General features: G+C 49.0%; 1 protein-coding gene and 1 long non-coding RNA gene across 2 annotated transcripts in view; both read right to left on the bottom strand.

The window, feature by feature from the left end:
- The window catches only part of DDHD1 (DDHD domain containing 1), a 46976-nt gene extending 40058 nt beyond the window's left edge, over window positions 1-6918 (bottom strand). The window contains exon 1 of the mRNA XM_081859230.1: window positions 5904-6918. Coding sequence (XP_081715356.1) covers window positions 5904-6903 — 1000 coding nt within the window. The 5' untranslated portion in view covers window positions 6904-6918. The remainder of the gene's footprint in view (window positions 1-5903) is intronic.
- The window catches only part of LOC309345560, a 131221-nt gene that overhangs the window by 46154 nt on the left and 58123 nt on the right, over window positions 1-26944 (bottom strand). The gene's annotated exons all lie outside the window — the stretch shown is intronic.

Raw genomic sequence — 26944 nt, 5'->3', positions numbered from 1 at the left:
CTGTAAAGGTGACAAACACAGTATATTTTAAGATATAGCAGAGCAGTTAATGCAAGAGAAAAAGATGTTTGGGCAAAATCTATCACATCTGTCAGAATGTGACTGCAGTTGCCTTGCAGGGGGCTAAATGATCCCACTCTTAAAGTGGCTGGCAGCCCTGCAGTTCCAAGGTATTTGCTCCACTTGAATCGATAACATTATGGGCCCTGTTGCCTTGAGAAAGTAAATACACAGCTAAGTGGCAAAGTAGGTTTCAAATAGTCTAGGTTTCAGTATTTAAAGTACTTTAAAGTGTCAACTATACTTTCCGGATGTCTTTGAAAACCCTAAGTCAACCTTCTTCAACCATTTTGTGTTATACACAAACATATCTCACACATGTGTCTTCTGTGTACAAATCTGTTAAAGACATCAGACACAGCAGCTTTACCCACCCACAAAACACATGTAAAAGGAAACGTCTGTCTTTAAAAATTGTAAGTTTGCATTAGCTTTACAACAGAAAAGTAACTTTTGGCAACTTGCTATTATGATGAGGCCACGTTCCCTTTCTGCCACTGGTACAATCTGTATAGTTCACTATTTAAAAAAATTAGCACTGAATTTTTCAGTATTTTGTGTTTCAGTTTTATATTGGATGTTGCTTAAAGCAGACAGAGGCAAACTCCGGCCCTCCAGATGTTTGGGACAACCATCATCCCAGACCACTGGTCTTGTTAGCTAGGGATGATGGGAATTGTAGTCCCAAACATCTAGAGGGCTGGAGTTTGCCTACGCCTTGCTTAAAGACTTGGGATGGAATCCACGCCCCTCCTTTGCATTTCACTAGGGGTTTGATCAGGTGGAGCTGTACCTTTGCCATCCTGGCCTCTGTCCATGGACCAATATCAGTGTTGCTCTGCCAGTGCAGAACTCCTTGTTCTGCCCCCTGAACGCTCAGCCAGGTGCAAGTAGTACTGGTGGGATTTACACCAGTAGTAGCCAACAGAATGCTCCAAACCAGGACATGGGGGGGGCAGGGAGGGGCCCAACTTGCCTGGGATCAACTTGATCCTGAGCTGGCCCCACTGCTATCACTTGGTAGCACTGGGTCATAGCTGGGCCTAATCACTGCAGACAGGGAATTGTTATATGAAGTCCTACGTCCTCTTGTCACAAAATGCCACTGTAGCGCATCATCCTTTCGTTTCAATGGAGCTTGCATGGGGGATTTTCTTAATGCTAATCCTCAGACTCACACTCTGTAAAGACCAGCTCTTGGAGCTTTGTTGAAGCTTGCAGCAATGGTGAAGGGCACCCTAAGGTGGAGTCATTGGGAAGCAGAACAGGTAAGACAAGCGGCAGATGAGTAACACTGAGCAGTCACCTGCTAAAAGCAGTCTCAAGTTGCTTATCTGAGAGGAAAGACTCATGAAGGAAGGAAGATTCCGCAACAGGGCAGGGCAGGGCAGGGCTTACCGAAGTACAATTATGCTGTGATACTAGGGACTAACTATAGAGACTCCTACAGAGGAAAAAGACCTTACTTATTACTACACCAGCTGTCATTTTAGTTCAGTAAACACAAAGAGCTACCCAAGGTAAGGAGGTCACTACTACTTTAAATTACTGGGATGCTTTCCGTCAACACCCTTAATCTTCTCAAGATCAAATGCTTACTTCCGCTCTGAGCACAATGCTGCTTTTGATGCCAGCACCCAGGAACCTCTCTCCCCAAAGCTTGGAAATCCCTCTGTGAACAGCATATGCTACTTTTTTAAACATCTGCCACCCAGATTTAATGAGAAGGAGAAATTACTTCCAAAATGAAAAGCAACACAGCAGGCCACCATTTTCACTCTCTACTTTGTTTATGTTTACTGTTTCTCTGCCTTTCCCAAGCTTTTGTTTTCTTGCTGTTCCTACACTTTACAGCAGGAAAAATTAAAGCAATCGATCTTCCTGTATCCATGCCAAGAAAGTCAACTACCCACTGGCAAATTACTCAATAAGGTCCATTTTCTCCACTCTCATTCCAGCAGATAAATGGCTGCAAAAGCAAGAGCACTGTCAGGGCTGAATGTGCTCTGCCTCAAACACTCAGCACCAGGAAAACCACATCCTGCATCCAGAATCTGTGCAAATGTTCATACAACTGCTCATTTATTTCCTCATTTATTCTGTTTATGAAAGGGGATTTTAAACAAGGACAGCTGAGCATATGGAGATAGTGCATAAGGGCCCTTTCTTCATATGTGACATTAACAATAAGGATGCAAATACAGAGTTGAGTAGTAAATAAAATCCCAGTCTTTGACCAGTGGAAGCTCGGAGGGACCCTTATCAGGCTTCTGAGATGTGGGCGGTCTCTGACGACAGGTTCAAAGTTTTCTCTGCTGAAATCAGGGTTAGAAATCATCTGACCCCAATGCAAAATTATGCACTATATATATATATTTCCTATGTACTCTTGCTGACCACAAAGAAGGAAGACATCAAAAAAAACTGTCAAGAAAGGAAGACCAATCTACAGTGTAATAACCAAGCTGGTGGTGGAACTATATGGTGACCACAGTTGCACACAACAGTTCTGGTCTTCTACCGGAAAGCAATTTAGGATAAAGACAGTAGATGAAGATCTAGATAATTGTTTGTGAATAAACGGTTCAATCCAACAAGATGTACAAACGAGTGTTATAAACCACCAAGCTCTGGTTTTCAGTGGAAGAATCCAAGAGGCAACTGGAAATCATGGAGTTACTTTCAGTTAAGGTGTCTGGGTCTCTTTTTGTCCCTTGGGTGCAGAGACCAAGCTTTTAAAATTATCAGTTAAATTCTATAGACACTTAGCAGTGCAAGACTAGCAAGGTTTAGGCCAAGAAACAAAGAGTGCATTTAGAACTCACAAGCAAAACTTAAGAACCCTAAAACAACTTTTTTTTAACCCAGTAATCAAAGAATTAAGTTATTAAAAATGAGAATGAAAACACATGCTAGCCTAATTTAATAATGCCTGGGCTAGCCAAGACACAACTTGTGTGATCTTTGTGGCAGCATTACCATTGCAAACAGAAATCTCAGCAGCAAACTAAGTGTGTCACATCTGCCCCATTCTCCAAGTGGGACAGAGGCTTGATTTTTATTTCAAAAGATGTGTGTGGCGGGGGGTGGGGGAGAGAACACCTAAATCCTCCCATTGCCTTACCACCTTACAGCATTTAACTCAAGGCACTTTTCTCTCAGCAAAGTCATGGTGGGTTGGGAGAAAAGAGGCTAACGCAATGCACTGTGGGGAGCTAAGACAGAAGAGAATTCAGCTGCCCTCACCGACATAGCCATTATGATGTAAACAACAAACACCCACCACCACTTTATACACAAATGGGGCAGGTACATGAACAAACAAACATGGCTGCCTATGGATAATTTCAGGCAAAACAAAGCATTTGCCTAAGGAGAAAATCCGGTATAGATGACTTTGGTAAGAACACAAGAATATATTCAGTCTGCAAAGTGGGGAAAATAAAGAGATCCCTCTTCACTCTGCCTGGATTGTGCAAAGACAAGCAAAGAAAGGTGCTGTCTCATTCATTCCCTGCCCAGTGAAGTCTGCATGAGCCATCATCCACCTCTCCTCTTGACATAATGATTGATGGTACTGACATTCATAGACCTTAAGGATACCGCAGGCTAACAGGATTGTGCATGCCTGCTCCACCATCAGGCAGAGACAAAATTAAGTGATTCAGTCTCAGCTGCCTTTAACCCTAACTCAAGAGTGCACATTCATGTCCGCAGGATAAAGCAAATTTCTTAATTAATTCCTACTAAAGATGTGCAAGGGCCTATATTACTGGGTTTGGCTCACAAAGCACTAGCAGCTTAATGAAGGACAAGAGACATGCAAACTCACAATTAACCTTTCAACATAAACAAGAAGTTCTGGTAACTCCTGGTCCACAAAGTGATAAGAAAACTGATGCTGCCCTGCAGAAGGTACTGGACAGCAAGATGGTGATAGACTAGGGTGTGATAAAGACGTTTCTTTCCTTTCCCTTTACTTTTCTACTTATAGTGTTATTAAGCAATGATGTAATGCTTCATTTTCAATGTATTGTTTCTTAAGAACTTGTAATTTTCATTTGTTTGTTGTTCTGAAAACCACATTCTTAATTAAATCTGCCTAAAATAATACATACTTCCAGAGAAAGGAGAGAAAGAAAAGAAGCTGCAGTTGAAAGTAGAGCAGAACAGACAAAGGGAGTAATCCAGACTGTGTTTCCACAGAAGTCTCAGAATGCAATACAGATCATACATGTTTTCCCAGAAAAGCAAAGGGCAACCCTTTGCCCTTATAGCTGCAAAGTGTATGGGCAGTGCCTCCCCAGCGTAATCTCGCAAGTTAAGAGAGACTTTGTTCTAAAACTTCATGCCACTACTTGTGGCACCAGGAAGAGAGACAATTATGCAAAAGAATACACATTGCAGTTTCTTACTGCAGAGTTTATCTTATGTTGGCACAGCATTCTAACAACATTTTTAGGGACAGAGTACATGCAGGCCTTGGGATCAGTGAATGACAGCCAGTCAAACTGCCATACCTGTCTTTTGTTCACACTCAGGCAGCCTTTCTCAACCTGTGGGTCCCCAGATGTTGAACTACAACTCCCATCAACCCTAGGCCAGAGCTCAGGGATGATGGGAGTTGTAGTCCAACAACACCTGGGGACCCACAGGTTGAGAACCGCTGGTTCACAAGAAGGAGTGCAAAAGGGATGGAGCTTGAAGGAAATGCAAACCATCTCTTTAGGATTGCAATGGGCAGAGATGAGGGAGGTGCCACATGATAGTGGAAATTTGTGTACAGGAATAGAAATCATAGTTCTACAGAGCAGCAGGAGTGTAGTTTGGAAAAGGGAGTAAGAGGTTAAGTACAGATGTTATGATTTAGCTTCCTGCCTAGATAAGTGAGCTGGGCACATAAGAACAGGTACCAACTGAGTAAGAAGGAAGTAGCTGACTTAAAAAAGAGCAGGCACAGGACCTCCCTGCGACATGTATAACTTGTGTGTGTGTGTGTCTGTATAAGCATAAGCCATGTGAGAAGCAGATAAATGAATGTTTAAGGAGGAAAATTAAGGAGATGGGAAGCACAATGCAACCTTACGGCAAGGGTGCTGAACAAAAAGAAAATGCAGTATTAAGGCAGGTTGTTAATAAATGCTTAAAACCTTTGGCCCTCCAAATGCTGCAGAACTAGAACCTTCTTCCAACCAGGTCATTTGCCATGCTTCCAAGAGCTGCACTTCAGCAACATCTGGAGGACTAAAGGTTCCCCACACCTGGTTTGGAACATTGCTTGCTTAGGAGGGAAAAGGAGAAAAGAGGAAATGGGTTAAGCAACACTTCAGGTCTGTGGGTCTCTGATAAAATGGTCATGAAAGCAGAGCAAAAGGAAGGTGACAGCTGGCCAAGGATCCAGGAGTCCCTGAGCATCCACCCTTTGGCGTGCCTAACTGTTTATGTTGCAAGCCTCCAGGAAGGACATTGTGAGCCTCCTTTAAAAAATAAATATAGAGCCTTGAGAATTATGCATCACTGAACTGGTGGGACCAGCTTCCAACGTCAACGTGCATGGAAGGAGCCGGTAGCACTAAGGTTCCAGCCCGATCCTCCCGGGCAGGTTGACTCTGAAGCCAGACCCCACCGGGTTTAACGGGACTTCAGGCACCCCCTAGCTAATGAAACAAGGCAAGCCGCACCAAACCTAATCCATCGCATGACACGGCACACGCACAGCCCGTCTGAATGGCAATGCCCACGATGTGGGGGTGGGGGCCCCTAAGATATTTCATTGTGGGGGTCGAATGGGCCTCGCCCCCCTGGGATTTGGCTGCTATGGGGAGGCATCGGCGGCGACTTACGGTTCCAATAGACCGGGTAGGACTCGGAGTTGGCCACATCCACCTCGTAGAGGCCTCCGCGGACGCAGACGGGCTCGGAGGGAGGGGTGCCGGGCGAGCCGGGCTGGAAGGCCTCGGGGCTGCTGCTGCTGCTGCTGCCGGCGGCGACCCCCTGGGCTTGGTCGGCGGCCTTCCTCTCGAGGAGCCCCCAGGCCCGGTAGGCCAGCTCGATGCGCAGCGAGTCGTAGCCGATGAAGGGCTTCCAGCTCTTGCGCTCCTCGCGGTAGAACCAGCGCACCTCCTCGGGCCCCAGCTCGCGGACCACCTCGTAGCCCCCCCGGCAGGAGCCGCCGCCCACCGAAGACGCGGCGGAGGCGGCGCGGCTGGCCGGGCCGCCCGAGCCCCGAGCTCGCTTGCGAGGCTCCGGAGCGCCGCCGCCCGACAAGGACAGCCCGCTGCTGCCGGCGCTCTCGCTGCTGCCCAGCGGCCCCGGCCCGTCCTCCTCGTCCAGGGCCTCGTCGTCGTCGTCGCCCTCCTCCTCCTCGTCGTCGCCCTCCTCGTCCTCGTCCTCGTCGTCGTCGTCGCGGCCCAGCGGCGGGTACAGCAGCCCGCCCGAGCCGCCGCCGCCGTCCATGAGGGGCCCGAGCAGCAGGAGGCGGTTGGCGCCTCGCCGCCGCCGCCGCCTGTGTCCCGGGGAGGGGTGGTGGTGGTGGTGGTGGTGGTGGGGCGGCGGGCGGCGGTGACGCGGAGGAGGCCCCTCGGGAGCCGCTCCGGCCGCCGCCGCCGCCGCTGCCACCGCCGCCTCCTCAGACGACGACGACAGCGGCTCGGCGGGCGGCGGCTGAGGGGATTCCCGCGCCCGAGGCAGAGGAAGAGGAGGCGGCTGAGGTGGCCCGTCTTCGTCCTCGGCCGCCGCCGCCTCAGAGTCCAGCAGCGGCTCCTCGTCCGACGCCGCTGAGCGCTTGTGGGAGCCGCCCGGCCGGCTTCCCGCGCGGGGGCTCGAGGCGGGGTTCTCCTCCATGCCGGCTCCTCGGCCGGGAGGAGGCGGGACGGCGCCACACCAGGCGAAAGGCCGCCCAGAAAAAAGAAGCAGCGCCGGCCGCGCGCGCGCGCCCGCCCGCCCGCAGAGGGGGGGACGGGGACCGGGAGGCGGGCCCAGGAGGGTTAGGAAGGAAAGAGGCGCGCGCCAATCAGGGCCGGAGGAGCCGGCGGGCAGCCCAATCGGCGCCCGGAGTCGGCGGCAACCGTCGCTGCGTCGAGGGGGAGAGAGGGGTGGGGCCTGGGCGCGAAGAAGGGCGGCTTGGCGCGGCTGAGGGGACGGGAAAGGCCGTGAGGGGATGAGGGCGCCCACGCCAGAATAAGTGTTATAGACACACGCAAAACACCCCCCCCCCCACCAAGGGTCATTCAGTCTAACCCCTTGCGAACGCAGGCGCCTCAGCTGAACGTGGCTCCAGCCTGCCCGTGAGGTGGACACGTGTATTCATGAAACGTGTTAAGTTGTGGGCGAACATATCAGACGACACAGCGATTCTTTATTCACAGGCCAGAACAGAACTGAAGGGTTCAGCCAGCCTGCTTATATAGAGAGCTCCACTACAACGCAACAGTAACCACTTTCTGGAACTATCCAGTCACTGAACGTCACTTTCAACCCCTTATTTGCATATGTGGACCTGAGTGAAAAGTGTCCCCCTGCTGGCCCAGGGTGAGAACTTCAGTACATAACAAGATGCACACATCAGTTTCCTTCCAAAGGTACATGCAGGAATCTGTCAGTGGAGGAGTGCGCCTTTGGGGCGAAGTCAAACCACTGGAGAGTTACACATACCCTTCAACGTTTCTCCGATGAAAACAAGGACGGCTTATTCCGTGATATTTTATTGTTCATACCGTGCCCACCTGAGTTTCCAACATACATAAAAACATAATAAAACATGAAACATTTAAAAAAAACTTCACCTTTATAGGGCTGCCTTCGGATGTCTTCTAAAGGTGTAGTTACTTATCACCTTGGCTTGGGTGGGGGGGTCGCATAACTCCACACCCTCCAAAATTTCTCCTGTGAAAATAGACATCCTAAGGAAATGTGGGACACTCTGGGATCAAACCAGAAACCGGGATGGCTCCTGTAAATCTGGGACTGTCCCTGGAAAATAGGGACACTGGGAGGGCCTGGTTACAGCAACTGCTGTGGCTGTGGAGAATGATACGGGAGAGACATGTTTTGTTGCAGCTGCAGCAGTGGAAGGCGTCCTGTTGGGCTGCTGCAGATGCATCATGCCATTTCTTCTCTCTGCTCTCCTCCCAGCAGTCATTCCTCCTCTGGTCACTGTTGCGGATGCACGAACTGACTGTCTTCTCCAGGCACTGAGGTCATCTGCATGGGATTTCCACACAGCAGGGTTGAAATCCAGCCTTCATGTCACATTTGCAGACATCTTTGTAACAGAGTTGGACTGACGTCTGAGCCTCTACCACCTGCGCCTCTGCCGCTGCCTCTTCTGCTGTCTGAGCCTCTTCCTCCTGCGCCTCTGCCGCTGCCACTGGTGCCTCTGCCGACTGAGCCTCTACTACCTGCGCCTCTGTCGCTGCTGCCTCTGCCCTCTGAGCCTCTACCTCCTGCGCCTCTGCCGCTGCTGCTGCAGCCTTTGCCGTCTGAGCCTCTACCTCCTGCACCGCTGCCGCTGCCGCTGCCTCTTCTGCCCTCTGAGCTTCTACCTCCTGCGCCTCTGCCTCTGCCTCTGCAGCCTTTGCCGTCTGAGCCTCTACCTCCTGCGCCGCTGCCGCTGCCGCTGGTGCCTCTGCCGTCTTGAGAGAATCGCAGCAGCTTTGAACATCCCTGGAAGCAAAATGCAGGGGTCGTGAGTGGAATGGCATCTATCTGGCTACGTCACCCAGACACTTCAGCCTGGTGACTTCACCCGTTGACTTCATCCAGCCAGTTCCCACAGGTTTAATCTATTTATGAATATCCAACATCAGATTCACACACAATTCACCTTTCATGGATCAGTTTCCTTCCAAACGTCACATCTGAGCACATACATACCAGGATCGTGTAGAAACATGCCAGTCGCTCACGCAAACATACACCGGCCAACATCTGTGAATATGAATACAGTAGACCAGGGGTCAGCAAACTTTTTCAGCAGGGTGCTGGTCCACTGTCCCTCAGACCTTGGGGGGGGGCAGACTAAATTTTGAAAAAAATATATAAATGAATTCCTATGTCCCACAAATAAACCAGAGATGCATTTTAAATAAAAGCACACATTCTACTCATGTAAAAACATGCTGATTCCAGGACCGTCCATGGGCCGGATTTAGAAGGCGATTGGGCTGGATCCGGCCCCCAGGGCCTTAGTTTGCTTACCCATGCGGTAGACACATTTGCTTATCACTCCCTCTCCATTGCTTTGTGCTTCAACCTACAAATAGCCCCCGGCTTCTTTGGACCAGCTTCCGAGGCTGAAATTCAACCAGCTTCCATCCACAAACACCGGCCTGCTTCAGCCCTGAGGTTTCCGAATGCATCTGCCAGCTTCCGCTAGGTCCATCATCATCATCATCATTATCATTTTTAATTTGTATACCGCATTTCTATCTTACAATACTCAAGGCGGTTTACAAGCTGAAAAAACAAAAAATGTACTTTTTATAACAATCTAATGCAATACAAAAATGTGATAATAAAACATAACTTTAAAGTAGGCAACCGACATCAAAAAAGTAACATTCAACAATCATTAAAAGGTAAAGGTGCTCCTGCCCGTACGTGCCAGTCGTGTCCAACTCTAGGGTTGTGTGCTCATCTCACTTAAGAGGCTGGGAGCCAGCGCTGTCCGGAGACACTTCGGACGCCAGCGTGACGAAGCTTTTCTGGCGAGCCAGCACCAGCGCAGCACACGGAAACGCCGTTTACCTTCCTGCTATAAAGCGGTACCTATTTATCTACTTGCACTTAGGGGTGCTTTCGAACTGCTAGGTGGGCAGGAGCTGGGACCGAACGACGGGAGCTCACCTCGCCGCGGGGATTCGAACCGCCAACCATACGATCAGCAAGTCCTAGGCACTGAGGTTTTACCCACAGCACCACCCGCGTCCCATCAACAATCATTAGAATAGTATAAAATAATAATATCAACATATAAAAGTTAAACAGAAATCCACTCAACAGTTACAATAATATCTAAACTATAATCAGTAAAACAACGGCAAGCCGCAGTACATAAAACAATACAATACACATTGAGAAGCACAGGGTGGAGCAAGGCAGGTGGAAGGAGGCCACCCTCATTGCTAAACACCAACCAGTTTCTGACCTGGGATATATCAGCAGGCTTCAAGGACGCAAACTTGGCATATTATCACTCCATAGCATCCCACCACCTGACGATCGCCGCCTTGCATTCGCCAGTTCTCCGCCTCCAAGTGGAAGAAAACCCCAGGAATGATGAAGGTCACAGCTGTTGCCAGCTGTGTTCTGCTTTGGCCTAAGGGGTCTTCAGCTCCCCAATGAAATAATTGAGCCCCCCCCAGTTGATGGTGCATGCACTGCGTCTTGTCATCGATTATGTGGGGCAGGGCTTACCTGCTCTCTCCCCCCCCCCCCATATTTTATTCAGGTTGGCATCCCTGCCCTTGTTTATAACCGCTCTGCTGCCAAGTGCTTTTGTGACATCACAGGCAGTCCGTAGCCAATGGCAACAGCTTGGGAAGCCTCAATAGACCCTCCCAGTGTCCCTATTTTCCTGGGGAAATTGCAGATTTACAGAAGCCACCCTGGTTTCTGTTTTGATCCCGGAATGTCCCGCTTTTCCTTAGGACATCACTATTTTTATCGGAGAAATGTTTGGGGGTATGGAGTAATCTGGCCCTTGAGCCATCTGAAGGCAGTCTTGTACAGTTTTTTTTAAATGTTTAATGTTTTGTTCTGTTTTTATACACAGCGGTACCTCGGTTTACAAACTTAAACTGAAACCGTTCTTAAACTGAGGTGCGCTTTCCCTCATGAGGCCTTCCTTCCACCATTCGGATTCCGTTCTTAGACTGAGGTAAAGTTCTCAAACCGGGACGCTATTTCCGGTATTGCGGAGTTTGTAAACGAAATCATTCTTAAACCGGAACTGTTCTTAAACTGAGGTACCACTGTATATTGGAAGCTACCCAGAGTGGCTGGGGAAACCCAGTAAGATGGGCGGGGTACAAAAAGTATGATGATGATGATGATGGAATAGGATTCTGACTGTTTAAAGTGATTTGGCACTGCTGCGAATGTATTGTGCAGATGTGACCATAGCTGCTTCCCTTCGCTCGCTGGGATCATTTCCCTGAGCTGGGAGGATTTTTCCTATACTAATTTCGGTTTCTGTTGCAGATTTGTTCCACAGGGCATCACGAATGTATGCAACTGCTTCAAATCAATAACAAGGATACTTCAAATTTGGATGCTTCAAATTAGTAATGAGGGTAATATACCGTATTTTTCGCTCTATAAGACGCACCAGACCATAAGACGCACCTAGTTTTTGGAGGAGGAAAACAAGAAAAAAAATATTCTGAATCTCAGAAGCCAGGACAGCAAGAGGGATCGCTGCGCAGTGAAAGCAGCAATCCCTCTTGCTCTTCTAGCTTCTGGGATAGCTGCACAGCCTGCATTCACTCCATGAGACGCGCACACATTCCCCGTTACTTTTTAGGAGGGGAAAAGTAAGTCTTATAGAGCAAAAAATACGGTACATACTTCGCATATATTTCCAAGAGAATTCTTTCCTCTGACAAAAACAGGAGCCCCTGATCCTTGACTGCCATCTCCAGGATATCAGAGGTAGTAGCGGATGAAGGAGTCGTAATCTGGCTGCTTGGCATTGAACATTTGATGTTGTTTAGTTGTTTAGTCGTGTCCGACTCTTCGCGACCCCCTGGACCAGAGCACGCCAGGCCCTCCTGTCTTCCACTGCCTCCCGCAGTTTGGTCAAACTCATGTTCGTAGCTTCGAGAACACTGTCCCACCATCTCGTCCTCTGCTGTCCCCTTCTCCTTGTGCCCTCCATCTTTCTCAACATCAGGGTCTTTTCCAGGGAGTCTTCTCTTCTCATGAGGTGGCCAAAGTATTGGAGTCTCAGCTTCAGGATCTGTCCTTCCAGTGAGCACTCAGGGCTGGGGCAACCTTAAAATGGGAATGAAATCTGCCTCTTAGGTGGGAGAAGTGAGGACCTGTGTTTGTCACGGAGCACTTTTAATCAGGATGATTTACAACTGCAAAGGTGTGTAACGGCACCACCTCCCTCTCTCTGCAGTGTTGTTTATTTATTTCCTCGTCCCCATATCGTGCCCAGTGGCAGCACCAGGGGGAAAAAATTCTGGGCAAAGTATATTTTGAAGTGGCTGAGCTGCGTGTCCCAAATGTTAAGATTTCCCTGAAAGAAATGTATATTTATGTTACACTCCTCTGCTTGAGTTGTGTTTCCAAACTAAATTCAGGAATTTATGATTTTACGAAAATTCTAACCCTTTACAGAATCTAAGGATTTGGAGCCTTGCTTCCCCCCCCTTCACCCCACACTCATAACTACACACACACACACACACACACACACACACATACACACACACACAGAAAGAAGTAAATATTTCCTTTTGTTTTCCATGATAAATCTTTATTGGTTTAAAATACCAATGTAAACGATCATTTACAACGAAGGTAAATATAGAAAAATTCAATGCAGAAGGGAAAAAAATCACGACATAAGAGTAAGAAAAAAGTTAAAAAGACGAAAAAGAAAAGAAAGAAAAGACGAAGGAAAAAGAAAAAAAGAGAAAAAAACCCAAAATTTATACAAACAAGTAGCAGAAACAAGTAAATGTTAATGACAGGAGTCCAGCAATGGGGGAGCGGGCAATTGGCCTCCTGGCCTCAGGCACTTCCCAGTATAATATCACATACGCAGCAATGCTAACAACTCTCAGCGCATTTAACAAACTACAACTCCCAGAATTCTTTGGGGGAAGCCATGGCAGTTTAAAATTGGTATCATAGTGCTTGAAATGTGTGGGGTGAATGGGACCAGCGAGAAACTCAGATGACCCTCTTCTGACTATGTGAGAGAGGCCATATTCCGCTCTGATACCATTTTAAACAGCTGTTATATAAAAAAACCTTCTTTTCTCTTATAGGGTATCCCAAGAACCCTTATAGAGTCCTTAAGTGGGTTCCCTATCGGTAGAGAAAATAACAGAGGCCAATCAGAGTGCAGTATATTTAGAAGCAAATTGGCTAGTAAGCCTGGTCTTTATTAACTGTTGCAACAGGGTCCCCACTCACCACAGTCAGGAGGAACCCAGAACAATGGTGCACAAGTCCTTAGTACCTCGGGTTAAGAACTTAATTCGTTCTGGAGGTCTGTTCTTAACCTGAAACTGTTCTTAACCTTGAAGCACCACTTTAGCTAATGGGGCCTCCTGCTGCCACCGCGCCAACGCTGCACGATTTCTATTCTCATCCTGAAGCAAAGTTCTTAACCCGAGGTACTATTTCTGGGTTAGCAAGGTCTGTAACCTGAAGCGTATGTAACCCGAGGTACCACTGTATAGCCCAAGACCACCCTCCAAAGCATCGTACATACATCACAGAAGGAGGTGGTCTACAGCAGAGGAGGTGGTCTATAGCAGAAATCCTGTTTGCCAGGATACCTGATAATGGTCACTGATTGCTTTACCTGGGCAGCCTGGCCATTCTTTTATGATGGTCAATACTTTAGTTCCTGAATCCAGGTCACAGCCTCACCCTATTCATACACAACTATGCCCTTAAGACAGGAATTGTCAGCAAAAAGACAATGGGAAGGCTTTCCCCATTTTCCTTCCTTACTGCAGAGGAATATTTGATGTCACTGGGAGAGTCAAAATGGCTTCAGGATTGCTCTCCTGTACTATTTCAGACAGGGACGTGGGTGGCACTGTGGGTTAAACCACAGAGCCTAGGGCTTGCCGATCAGAAGGTCGGCGGTTTGAATCCCCGCGACAGGGTGAGCTCCTATTCCTCGGTCCCTGCTCCTGCCAACCAAGCAGTTTGAAAGCACGTCAAAGTGCAAGTAGATAAATAGGTACTGCTCTGGCGGGAAGGTAAACGGTGTTTCCATGCGCTGTTCTGGTTCGCCAGAAGCGGCTTAGTCATGCTGGCCACATGACCCAGAAACTGTACGCCGTCTCCCCCAGCCAATAAGGCGAGATGAGTGCCGCAATCCCAGAATCGGCCACGACTGGACCTAATGGTCAGGGGTCCCTTTACCTTTACTATTTCAGACACGTGATTTATATAGTTATGTATGTGTTTGCCTTGTAAATATATGAACATTTATTTTATATTTGAGACCTTAGTAAAGGCTGAAGAAAGCTTTTGAAGCTCCCGAACGATCGACCAGGAGGGAGAGAACATGCCGGTCGGGCATGTGTCTCTGCCAGGGTCCTACTCGAGTGTAGGCTGAACTCCTGATGTGAATGTGGGCAATGTCCACAGCAGCACGACATGGTGGCTCCAATTAGACTTCTTACAGGAGTCAACTTATTCATAGAATCGTACCGTTGCAGAGTTCAAAGGGACCCTGAGGGTCATCTTGTCCAACCCCCAGCAATGCAGGAATATGCAGCTGTCCCGTACGGAGATTGAACCTGCAACCTTGGCGTTATCAGCACCACGCTCTAACCAATCGCCCTCCGCCCTCGCTGATGTCAGTGGCGCACTGGGTGTCACCCAATCCATATGTTTCACAGCAGCCTGGAACTCCTGCATGGAGGGATCGACCAGCCCCAGCCTGTTTGGAGCTGAAATTAGAGGCCCACTTGCCACACAGGTTTCTAACTTCCTCGTTGAACCCTGCCTCATTTGCCAGAAGGTGGCAGCATGGAACCAGGACAGGCTGAGAACAGCTGCCCACCCCTGAGCTCATTCTTCCCCTAATTCCCCCCCCCCCCCAAATAGGGATGGGGATATCTGCCACACCCGGAAAAATAATCTCTCAAAGGACCTGTTGATGGTATTTTACCAGTGTACTGTGGAGAGTGTATTCACTTATGGTCTCTGTGTGTGGTTTGGGAGCTGCACGGTCAGGGAAAAACAATGCTGTCCAGGGTTGTAAAGACTGCGGAGAGAATAATTGGGCGCACTCTTCCCACCTTGGATCAAATCTATGCTTCCAGGTATCACAAGAAAGCTGCAGAGATAGCACAGGATAGTGCGCACCCGGGATGATCTCTTTCAGCTTCTGCTTCTGGAAGAAGGTACAGTGGTACCTCGGGTTACATACGCTTCGGGTTACATACGCTTCAGGTTACATACGCTTCAGGTTACAGACTCCACTAACCCAGAAATATTGCTTCAGGTTAAGAACTTTGCTTCAGGATAAGCACAGAAATTGTGCTCCGGCGGTGCGGCGGCAGCAGGAGGCCCCACTAACTAAAGTGGTGTTTCAGGTTAAGAACAGTTTTAGGTTAAGTACAGACCTCTGGAACAAATTAAGTACTTAACCCGAGGTACCACTGTACAGGGTTATAAAGACTAGGACTAGCCGCCTGAGAAACAGTTTCTATCCAAATGCAATTCTGGTTTTAAACGCGGTGTAAGGTAGTCTCTGTGGGAGTATATTGTATTTAATTATGGGGTATCAGAGTTTTTAGAGGGTTAACCAGGCTAGGATAGCTGGGATAGCAGGCTTGTTGGTTGTTGTTTTTTTAAATGATATTTATTAAAAGTTTAAAGATTACAGAAAGAAGAAGAAAGAAAAATAAAAAAATAAAAAAGCAAAACAAATCAATACATTACAATACACACAAAAAACCAATACATCCAAAACAAAAATAAAAGCAAAAACAGTTAAAAACACATCCAATTTTTCCATTTCTTTGTCTTTCATTTACTTGTTTCATCGACCTCCTCACACCTCCCTTTTTTGTATTCTAGTTATTAATTATTTCAGCAAATCCATTCTTATCTTAATTTATTTTAACATTATCTTACCATTAATACCATAAAACTTATTTGTACTTAACTCCTTATATCATTTCTACTAAAACCATGTAATTTCATTCCAACATTTTTCTAACACTCATTAATTTTACAATATTTCTATAAATAACTTTAAAACTTTTTTCCCAATCTTCTTCCACCGTCTCTTTTCCCTGGTCTCGGATTCTGCCAGTCCTTTCTGTCAATTCCATATGGTCCATCAACCTGGTGATCTTCTGTCCGAGGCTCTTAACTCTTTTCCATGTCCCTTCTGCGGATCGTCTTCATATTTATACATACGCTTTACTTTATCTTCTGCTGCTACAGATAGGTAGCCGTGTTGGTCTGCCATGGTCAAAACAAAATAAAAAAATTCCTTCCAGTAGCACCTTAAAGACCAACTGAGTTAGTTTTAACTCAGTTAAAACTAACTCAGTTAAAACTAACTCAGTTAAAACTAACTCAGTTAAAACTAACTCAGTTGGTCTTTAAGGTGCTACTGGAAGGAATTTTTTTATTTTATCTTCTGCTGATCTTGTTCTTAATTTCCTTCCTTTGGCGCTGAGGAGTAGATCTCGGGGAAGCTCCAACCTAACAATGTCTTTATTCCTTCTCGACAGGTCAGCCCATTCTCCGTAGTCAAAATTAAAGTCCAAAAGATATTTCAGGACATGTTTCAAAATCCCTCCAAAGCTGGAGGCCCCCACAACTCCGATCTCCTCCTGACCCAAATCCAAATCCCCAAAGCCAGAACATCCCTGTATAAGGGGATCTGTCCATCTTTCCTTCTCCAGTCCAAGCGAGGCTCCGATCCTCAAAATCTGACTTTCTCTAAATTCAGTCATAGAAGGCAACAACTTATATTCATCAAATTGCCTCTGTAAGGCTGGGGCTCTCTCCACTTGTATTACTTGAGGTTCAACAACCACTTCCTCCCTCGCCTTCTCCACAACTTGCCATGTCGTAGTTTCTGTATAGATGTTCACTTTTTGCCCCAAGTCAGTCACATTTTGTCCCAGATTATCAATTTTAATAATCATAACATCTGTCTTCTTATCAGGCTTGTTGGTTTTTGAAGGTCTGATGTAGATTTTTTCAATTACGTTGTTCTGTATGGGACAATGACAATAAAGATTATTGTATCGTATCGAAGAAGCAAGCTTGTTTTCTGCTGCTCCAGGGGGCAGGACCCAAACCAGTGGATTCAAATGGCAGATTCCAACTAAACTTTAGGAAGACCTTTCTGACAGCAAGAGCTGTTAGGCAGTGGGACAGGCTCCCATGAGAAGTGGTGAACTCTCCTTCCTTGGAGGTTTTTAAGCAGAGGTCAGATGGCCATTTGTCATGGATGCTTTAGCTGAGATTCTTTCATTGCAGGGGGTTGGACTAGATGACCCTCACGATCCCTTTCCACTATACAGTTCTATTATCCAGCAAAGTTGGCGCCAATTCACCTTTCAGACAGGGAGGTGCCATAGCCACTGCCCCACCAATCCTGGCTCTGCCTTCACCTCCACCTCCACTTCCACCTCCACCTGCCAGCCTTCTTAATGCATCGGGTGGCACTTCCTGTTCCCCTCCTCCTCCTCAGTCTCAGTGTTGTCCTTGTAGAACTCAGCAGGGAAGAGGATGGGGACAAAACAGGAATTTGCTGTGCCTGCCACTTGCTCTGGTACCTCCTAGTGTTGGACTTCCTGCCAGTTGCTGAGAAGACCCACCAGAAACTTCTTGTTCCTTGATCTTCCTTGATCAAGGGACTGTTATGCTACAGCACCCTAGAATTTGAGAGCCCTTGTCATTTATTGCAGATATTAATATTGCACAGCTTGAAGCAACTGGGTGCATAAAATTTGACCCTTTTTGGAATAAAACATTGTCCGGACCCATGTTTGATTCAAAGCTTTACTTGCAGATCTTTCTTCAAAGCAGAACAAAAAACAGTAAATAGTACAGCCGAACAGTTGTACAATATCTTGTGCGTGTCCAGCACAGGCTCAGCATCTTAAATATATATCACAGAGCCTGGGAACAAAAACATAACAAAAGGCAAATCCCTTCAAAATAGCGATTTGCAATTCAATAGCCTCCCATGTGATCTAAAGTTAAACACCTTGTCAGAGCCAGCAGAGAGCAATAACAGTTAATTATCAACCCATCTAGGCGCTCAGAGAGCTTGCTATAGCCCCATGGAAAATCTCTGTGTTAAATCCTTCAGTAATACACATTAAAGCATTCTCCATTTCAATGTGAATTAAACAATTATACTTAACATGACTCTCCAGGACTGGGGATTATGAGAAGGAGCCCCTGTGTCCAGGATTATGTTTTGCATCCATACTGCAGTTTCACTTTCACCCAGAAGATGGCAGGAAAGCGAAGAGCGTTCAAAGTTTGTGCCTGATTGCCTTCTTTACAGAATAAAACTGAGAAATTGTATTCTGAAATGAAAGGTTTGGGGACCCCAGTTGGCCTGAAACCTCCAATATATATGGGCTGGCTCTGGTGATTTAATGATAATGTATTCTCTTAGAGGGGATGCTGGTGGCGCTGTGGGTTAAACCACAGAGCCTAGGACTTGCCGATCAGAAGGTTGGTGGTTCGAATCCCCACGACGGAGTGAGCTCCCGTTGCTCAGTCCCTGTTCCTGCCCACCTAGCAGTTCGAAAGCACGTCAAAGTGCAAGTAGATAAATAGGTACCACTCCGGCAGGAAGGTAAACGGTGTACCTCGGGTTAAGTACTTAATTCGTTCTGAAGGTCTGTACTTAACCTAAAACTGTTCTTAACCTGTTCTTAAGCTGTTCTTATTTAAGGCAAATACTTAATCTTATTCATGCTGTCCAATCTTAAATTGTTGTTATGGCCTAATCTGTATTGAAATTGTCCTTTGTTTTTTCTGGTGTTATGTTTCGCTGACTAGCTGTACGAACCAATCTGGTCTGTGACCGTTTAATAAAATTTGATTTGTTCTTAACCTGAAGCACCACTTTAGCTAGTGGGGCCTCCTGCTGCCGCCGCGCCGCTGGAGCACAATTTCTGTGCTTACCCTGAAGCAAAGTTCTTAACCTGAAGCAATATTTCTGGGTTAGTGGAGTCTGTAACCTGAAGCGTATGTAACCTGAAGCGTATGTAACCCGAGGTACCACTGTACCTTCTTCCACACCGCTGGAGCACGATTTCTGTTCTCATCCTGAAGCAAAGTACTTAACCCGAGGTAATATTTCTGGGTTAGCGGAGTCTGTAACCTGAAGCGTATGTAACCCGAGGTACCACTGTACTTCTTAATTTAACAATAATAATGATAACAACAACTTTTTTTCTCTTTTCTAAAAAAAAAGTGTCCCCAGATTCTTTGAAAAAAATCTGGTAACCTTAATTAAAACACACCTCAACATTCCACATATCCTTGCTGATGAATTTGCTCCCGTGAGGCCCAGAGATGGCCACCGACTTGGATGGCTTTAAAAGACGATCAGACACCTTCATGGAAGATCAGCCTATTAATGGCTGCTGGCCCCATGGCTACAACCTCACTTCACTGTCTTAGGCAGTAAATGTCTCTTAAGACTAGTTTCTGGGAGTCACAACTTATGGAGGGGGCCTCTTGTGTTCAGGTTCGGCCTTCAGGTTTCCCAAAACCTTGCGAGATCTTGCAGAGCTCACGAGATTTTGGGGAGATCTTGCCTGAAGCCGCGTCCACACAAGCCAGGAGAGCGAGGCTATGGCGACTAGCAGCCATCTATAGCCCTTCCCAGCGGCGTAGCATGGGTTGTCAGCACCCGGGGCAAGGCAAGAAATTTGTGCCCCCTAACCCGGGCAAGGCAAGTAATTTGCGCCCCTAACCTGCCGCCGCTGCCAGCTTCTTCTTGCTGCTGCCTGGGCTGGGGTATTTACGGTAAGGTAGCCACAGCGGCGGCGGTGGGGGGTCCGTGTCAGGTGATCTGAGGCGAGTTGCCGCTGGCGCTGCCGCCCAAACGACGCCGCTTGCCTGGAGGAGGAGGAGGGCAGAGAGGCGAGGAAAATGCAACATGGCCCAGCAGCTGCAGCAGCAGTGGCGGCGGCGGCGGCGGCGGCAGGGCTGTTAGGAGGGGCTGCCTGGCACGCCCTCCGTGGCCCTGACGCGCGGGGACCGCGGTGAGTGCTGAGAACCGCTGCCTGCCGGACGCCTTCAGCCCAGACGCGTGCATAGCTCGTCGGTTCCGCGAGACATGGGGCTCTGCTACAGCCTGCGCCCGAGGCTCTTCGGCGACTCCGGAGGCGGCGAGCGTGCCCCCCCAGATGTTGCGCCCGGTGAGCCGGCCCCCCTGCACCCCCCACGCTACGCCACTGGCCCTTCCTCCTCCTCCTCCTCTTCCTCCTCTTGTTAAACTGGAGAGGATACCCGGGACAAGAGCCTGGCGCTGTTCAACTCATAAGCTTTGCCATGGCAGCCCCTGCCCTGCTCCCTCTCGCTTTGTTCAGGGCCCAGTGGGGGTTGGCAGGAAAAAGGCAGCAGAGGAGGACTAATGCCGCGAGGAATAATTAAGCCAGAACATTTGTAATAATAGCTGTGCCCTGGATTGAATGTGTGTGTGTGTGTGTGTGTGTGTGTGTGTGTGTGTGTTTTTGGGGGTAGGCAGTGTTCTCTGGCACACTTCATCGACATGATGCTGCGAGATGCTTTGTGAGGCTCACCCACACGCCGTTTATCTGTGAGCGCTGGGATCAGTGTGTGGGCCGATGCGAAATGTTCTTTCACCCGCAAATCCTTTTATGGATCCGGAGGGAGCTGGGCATATGTGTGTGAGAGAGATCCTTATCGCCATGGAATCGGCAGGAGAAAGCATCTCTGGGTGAGGATACAAAGGCTCTCTCCTGAAACAATTCAGTCCCTTTCGTTTGGTGTAAAAGGTAAAGGTACCCCTGCCCGTACGGGCCAGTCTTGCCAGACTCTAGGGTTGCGCGCTCATCTCGCTCAAGAGGCCGGGAGCCAGCGCTGTCCGCAGACACTTCCGGGTCACGTGGCCAGCGTGACAAGCTGCATCTGGCAAGCCAGCACAGCACATGGAACACCGTTTACCTTTCCGCTGGTAAGCGGTCCCTATTTATCTACTTGCACCCGGAGGTGCTTTCGAACTGCTAGGTTGGCAGGTGCTGGGACTGAACGACGGGAGCGCACCCCGCCGCGGGGATTCAAACTGCCGACCATGCGATCAGTAAGTCCTAGGTGCTGAGGTTTTACCCACAGCGCCACCCGCGTCCCATTCGTTTGGTGCCATCATCATAATTCCTTTTATTCGCCAAGTTCAGAGGTGAGGGGCAATTCTATGCAGAGAGTACTTCTTTATGCCGCACATAAACTATGGAACTCACTGCCACAGGAGGAGGCAGAGTTATGGCCACCACCCTAAAGTTAAAGGGTAATAATAATAATAATAATAAATTTTATTTATATCCCGCCCTCCCCAGCCGAAGCCGGGCTCAGGGCAGCTAACAACACTAAAGTAGTAAAACATTATAAAAACATTATAAAAGTTAATTAAAATCAAAATTGATGGCAACCATAAACTAAAGTTTTGTAAAGATTGCCAAAGGAGGGAGTCAGGCTGTGCCCTGACCAAAGGCCTGGTGGAACAGCTCTGTCTTGCAGGCCCTGCGGAAAGATGTCAAGTCCTGCAGGGCCCTTGTCTCTTGTGATAGAGCGTTCCACCAGATTGGAGCCGCAGCCGAAAAAGCCATGGCTCTAGTTGAGGCCGGCCTAACCTCTCTGTGGCCTGGGACCTTTAAGATGTTTTTATTTGCAGACCGTAAGTTCCTCTGTGGGGCATACCAGGAGAGGCGGTCCCGTAGGTACGAGGGTCCTAGGCCGTATAGGGCTTTGAAGGTTAAAACCAGCACCTTAAACCTGATCTTGTAAACCACCGTGAGCCAGCGCAGCTGGTATAGCACCGGGTGAATGTGATCTCGCAGCGAAGACCCCGTAAGGAGTCTCGCCGTGGCATTCTGCACCCGCTGGAGTTTTTGGGTCTGTCTCAAGGGCAGCCCCACGTAGAGCGAGTTACAATAATCCAGTCTGGAGGTGACTGTTGCGTGGATCACAGTGGCTAGGTCAGGGCGAGAGAGGTAAGGAGCCAACTGCTTAGCTTGGCGGAGATGAAAAAATGCGGCCTTTGTAATAGCTGTAATCTGCGCCTCCATGGAGAGGGAGGTATCGAAGATTACACCAAACTCTTAACGGACGGTGCTGGCACTAATTGCGCCCCTGCAAGAGATGGGAGTTGCCCCCTCAATCCCATATCGCCCCGTCCCAGCCAGAGGACCTATGTCTTCGAAGGATTTAACTTCAACCGGCTCCCACGTAACCATCCAGCCACAGCTTCCAAGCATCTGATCAGTGTGTCTGGGGCCGAGTCAGGATGGCCATCCATCAACAGATAGAGTTGGGTGTCATCGGCATACTGATGGCAACCCAGCCCAAAACTCCGGACAAGCTGGGCGAGGGGGCGCATAAAGATGTTAAAAAGCATCGGGGAGAGTATTGCACCCTGGGGCACTCCACACACCAAGGAGTGGCGCGATGACAATTCCCCCCCAAGCGCCACCCTCTGTCCCCGACCAGAGAGTAACGAACGCAGCCATTGAAGGACTGTGCCCTGGATCCCCATGTTGGCAAGGCGGTGGTCCAGGAGTTCGTGATCGACCATGTCGAAAGCTGCTGACAGATCTAGAAGAATCAGCGGCCCCGACCTGCCTCGATCCAGCTGTCTACGAAGATCATCTGTTAGGGCAACCAGAGCCATCTCGGTCCCATGACCAGCGCGGAAGCCAGACTGGAATGGATCCAGAGCCAATGTTTCATCCAGAAACCCACCAAGCTGTTCAGCAACCGCTCTCTCAATCACCTTACCCAGGAATGGAAGATTCAAAACCGGGCGGTAATTGGATAGATCTAAGGGATCTAATGATGTTTTCTTTAAGAGCGGGCGCACCACTGCCTCCTTCAGTTCCCCTGGGAATGTCCCGGTGCCAAGGGACAAATTGATGATATCCCCCAGGGGGGCCCGCACCTCGTCTGGACACGCTCTAATCAGTCAGGATGGGCACGGGTCGAGAGGAAAAGTGGTGGGCTTTCCAGCTCGGAGGAGTCTGTCCACATCGGCTGGGGATATCCGCTCAAAGTGGTCCAATACTGGACCCGAGGACAGTCGAGGGGCCTCCAGTTCCTTTATTGTATCCAAATTGGCAGGGAGGTCATGGCGGAGCAACAGAACCTTCTCCGCAAAAAAGCTCGCAAATGCCTCACAGCTGTCTGTCAAATTGTTATTTAAATTTGGCTGTCCTTCGAGGGACGTTAAAGACCGAATTATACTAACTAATTGCGCCGGGCGAGAGCTACCGGATGCAATGGAGGCCAAGAAGTAGGACTTCTTAGCGGCCTTCACTGCCATCTCATAGGTTTTCATAAAAACCCTATAAGATGTTCTTGAGGCTCCGTCACGGGCACCCCGCCATACTCGCTCTAGCCGTCTGAGGTCCCGCTTCATTTTCCGAAGCTCCTCGGTAAACCAGGGAGCCCGGTTTCTGCGGGGTCGCAGAGGGCGCTTAGGTGCGATCTCATCGATGGCTGCCAGGAGCTGGGTATTCCAGCCCTCAACAAGCTCAGTCAATGAGTCGCCAGGGGGAGAAAGGTCCCGCAAGGCTTGACGGAATCTATCAGGGTCCATCAGCCTCTGCGGGCGACCCCTGACCATTAGGTCCAGTCGCGGACAACTCTGGGGTTGCGGCACTCATCTCGCTTTATTGGCCGAGGGAGCCGGCGTACAGCTTCTGGGTCATGTGGCCAGCATGACTAAGCCGCTTCTGGCAAACCAGAGCAGCGCACGGAAACGCCGGAGCGGTACCTATTTATCTACTTGCACTTTGACGTGCTTACGAACTGCTAGGTTGGCAGGAGCAGGGACCGAGCAATGGGAGCTCAATTAGATCTTTGGGAGCAGTGTGTGTGTGTGTGTGTGACTCCCATGGGACAAGACCCTCCTTCAAATCCGCAGGAGCCAAACCCTTGGGCCATACCCCCCTCCTAGAACTGCACACACTTTCTGAATCCTGATCATCTGAGTCCCCTCCGCCTTGTCATTGGGCTGTATCACCATCCCACCATCTCTGCTTCTGGGGGCAACGCTGGCAGGCTGCCCGGCTCTCTGCTGGAAGCCATGCCAGTCGAGCAGTACAGTCATTCCTGCCTGCCCACAGCATGTGAGTCACCCGCATGGAGGACGGTTGGTGCCGGAGAAACACAAAGCTGTTCGGAATCAGAAAACTCCTCGTGGCAACTTCTAATTATTTCTGGAGGCCTGATGGACCGGCCCCACAATCCAGCTGCTCCTACGCCAGGCCTTACCCTCACAGAAAGTGCTCAGGATTATCCTGGGCTCTCCTGGCATGACAGTCAGAAAAGCACCAGGGTGGAAAGGAGAGACAGAACCGTGCCAGCAGAGCCATTTGCTGCCTCAGGGTCCCTGGGGCAGGGACCACCAGCCTCAATGATGCTTGCTGGTGGCATCTCCACCTTTGCCAAGAATGGAAGGGTCCCAACCTACACACAGTGATGGCCTGGTGTGATGGCCTGGGATTCGGACTCGGAGGCTGAACCTGAGGAATCTCAGCCTGCACAGGATTCCCCGCCTCCAGGACCGGCTGAGCCGGGGCTGGGGCCTGAGCCTGAAGGGTCCTCACCTGTGCTGGATCCTCAGGTGCAGGCACCAGCTGAGTCTGCTCTGGCTCCTGAGGTGATGGAGGACCCATTGCCTGCAGGTGCTCCACTCTCAGCCCCTTCAGAGGAAGCTGAGATTGCCTCTGGGTCCGGTAACCCTCCAGCCTCTCCTGAGCTGCAGAGGCTCAGGGCAGAGAGGCAGAGGGAACTAAGTTCCCGCAGGAGGAGGGCTCGCCTCCAGGCCAGGAGAGGCAAGTCACCTGAGGACCGGGGCCGCTGTGCCTCGGGGCAGATAAAAGCCAGTCAGCCCCAGGTGATGGTGTGATGGGTAGAGGGCAGAAACAGCTGGAGCAGAAGCAGCCTTCGTCCCCAAATCCAGTTGCAAGAAAGGGTGCAAAGCAAAAGCCAGGCAATTTTTCAGCTCTCCCTGCCATATTGGTTGGCCTGAGCTTTGCTTTTTTTAAAGACAAACCATGTCAGGTGTTTAGCTGCAGCTCATGACTGCTGCCAGCGCTGCTGTGGGTTAGTTATTTTGCAGTTTATAATTAAATAAGGCCTCCCGTTGCTTGGTAACAGGGAATTTGAATTATTCTAATAGCTTTTAGCTGCTGATTATGATCTTATCATTAAGTTGGGAGCACCAGTGCTCAAATAATGGGTGAAAGGAGGATGCTTTAGTAGAGATTCTTGCATTGCAGGGGGTTGGGGGTTGGGCTAGATGACCCCTGGGTCCCTTCCAACAATTCTAGGATTCTATGGTAACCCACTGGCCCAGGGATCCTCAACCTTGGCCCTCCAGATGTTTTTGGCCTACAACTCCCATGATCCCTAGCTAGCAGGACCAGTGGTCAGGGATGATGGGAATTGTAGTCTCAAAACATCTGGAGGGCCGAGGCTGAGGAAGCCTGTATTAGCCCCATCTACTAATTCACTTCAAGTTTTTAGCCCAAACTCTGTCCCCTTCGAAACAAAATAAAAAAATTCCTTCCAGTACACCTTAGAGACCAACTGAGTTTTCTTATTGGTATGAGCTTTTGTGTGCATGCACACTTCTTAATGGACGTGGGTGGCACTGTGGGTTAAACCACAGAGCCTAGGACTTGCCGATCAGAAGGTCGGCGGTTCCGATCAGAAGGTTGCCGGTTCGAATCCCCACGACGGGGTGAGCTCCCGTTGCTCGGTCCCTGCTCCTGTCAACCTAGCAGTTCGAAAGCATGTCAAAGTGCAAGTAGATAAATAGGTACCACTCTGGCGGGAAGGTAAATGGTGTTTCCGTGCGCTGCTCTGGTTCGCCAGAAGCGGCTTAGTCATGCTGGCCACATGACCTGGAAGCTGTATGCGGCTCCCTCGGCCAATAAAGCAAGATGAGCGCCACAACCCCAGAGTCAGCCATGACTGGACCTGATGGCCAGGGGTCCCTTTACCTTTACACTTCTTATGTACACGAAAGCTTATAAACTTAGCTGGTCTCTAAGGTGCTACTGGAAGGAATTTTTTTATTTTGTTTCGACTACGGCAGACCAACACGGCTACCTACCTGTAACTAGAACTGTCCCCTTCAAGAGCTGTGCTGGATCAGACCAAAGGCCCATTTAATTCAACACCTCAACCAGATGCCTATGGGATTTTTGACTATTGCTTTTTGACTTGCAGGAGAGGGGAAGCCATCAAGTTATGTGAAAGTAGCATCATTCTCCAGCCTGTCAGGATGTCATAATTTCAGTCTCCCCTACATGCGTTTTCCATTCAGGTATGAATTACAGAGGAAATGAATATGAATGGAAATAAATTACAGGTGAAATGGATTCTGAGGCAGGAGAGGAAGTCAGCTAGCGGGAGAAAGGGGGAAGGGAGTCAAAAGGCCAACAGCAAAAGGCCTCCAGCGAGACTTCTGAATACTGTTTGCTGGAAACCACAGGCGGGAAGAAGTCTCTTGTGCTGGAATCCTGTTTGTGGGCTTCCCACAGGGATCTGGTCAGCCACTGTGAGAACAGGATGTTGGATTAGATGGGCCATTGGCTTAATCCATCAGACTCTTCTTATGTTCTCAAATCTAAAAAAGGTAAAGATAAAGGACCCCTGGACAGTTAAGTCCAGTCAAAGGCAACTATGGGGTTGTGGCGCTCATCTCGCTTTCAGGCCGAGGGAGCCGGCGTTTGTCCACAGACAGCTTTCCGGGTCATTTGGCCAGCAAGACTAAACCGCTTCTGGCACAACAGGACACCTTGATGGAAACCAGAGCTCACACAAATGCCGTTTACCTTCCCGCCGCAACGGTACCTATTTATCTACTTGCACTGGTGTGCTTTCGAATTGCTAAGTTGGCAGGAGCTGGGACAGAGCAACGGGAACTCACCCCGTTACG

The sequence above is a fragment of the Podarcis erhardii genome (genome assembly GCF_964252035.2).
Source record: "Podarcis erhardii genome assembly, chromosome: 1".
NCBI lineage: Eukaryota > Metazoa > Chordata > Lepidosauria > Squamata > Lacertidae > Podarcis > Podarcis erhardii.
Note: the sequence above shows the minus strand (reverse complement) of the source record. Positions and strands in the feature narration are given on the sequence as shown.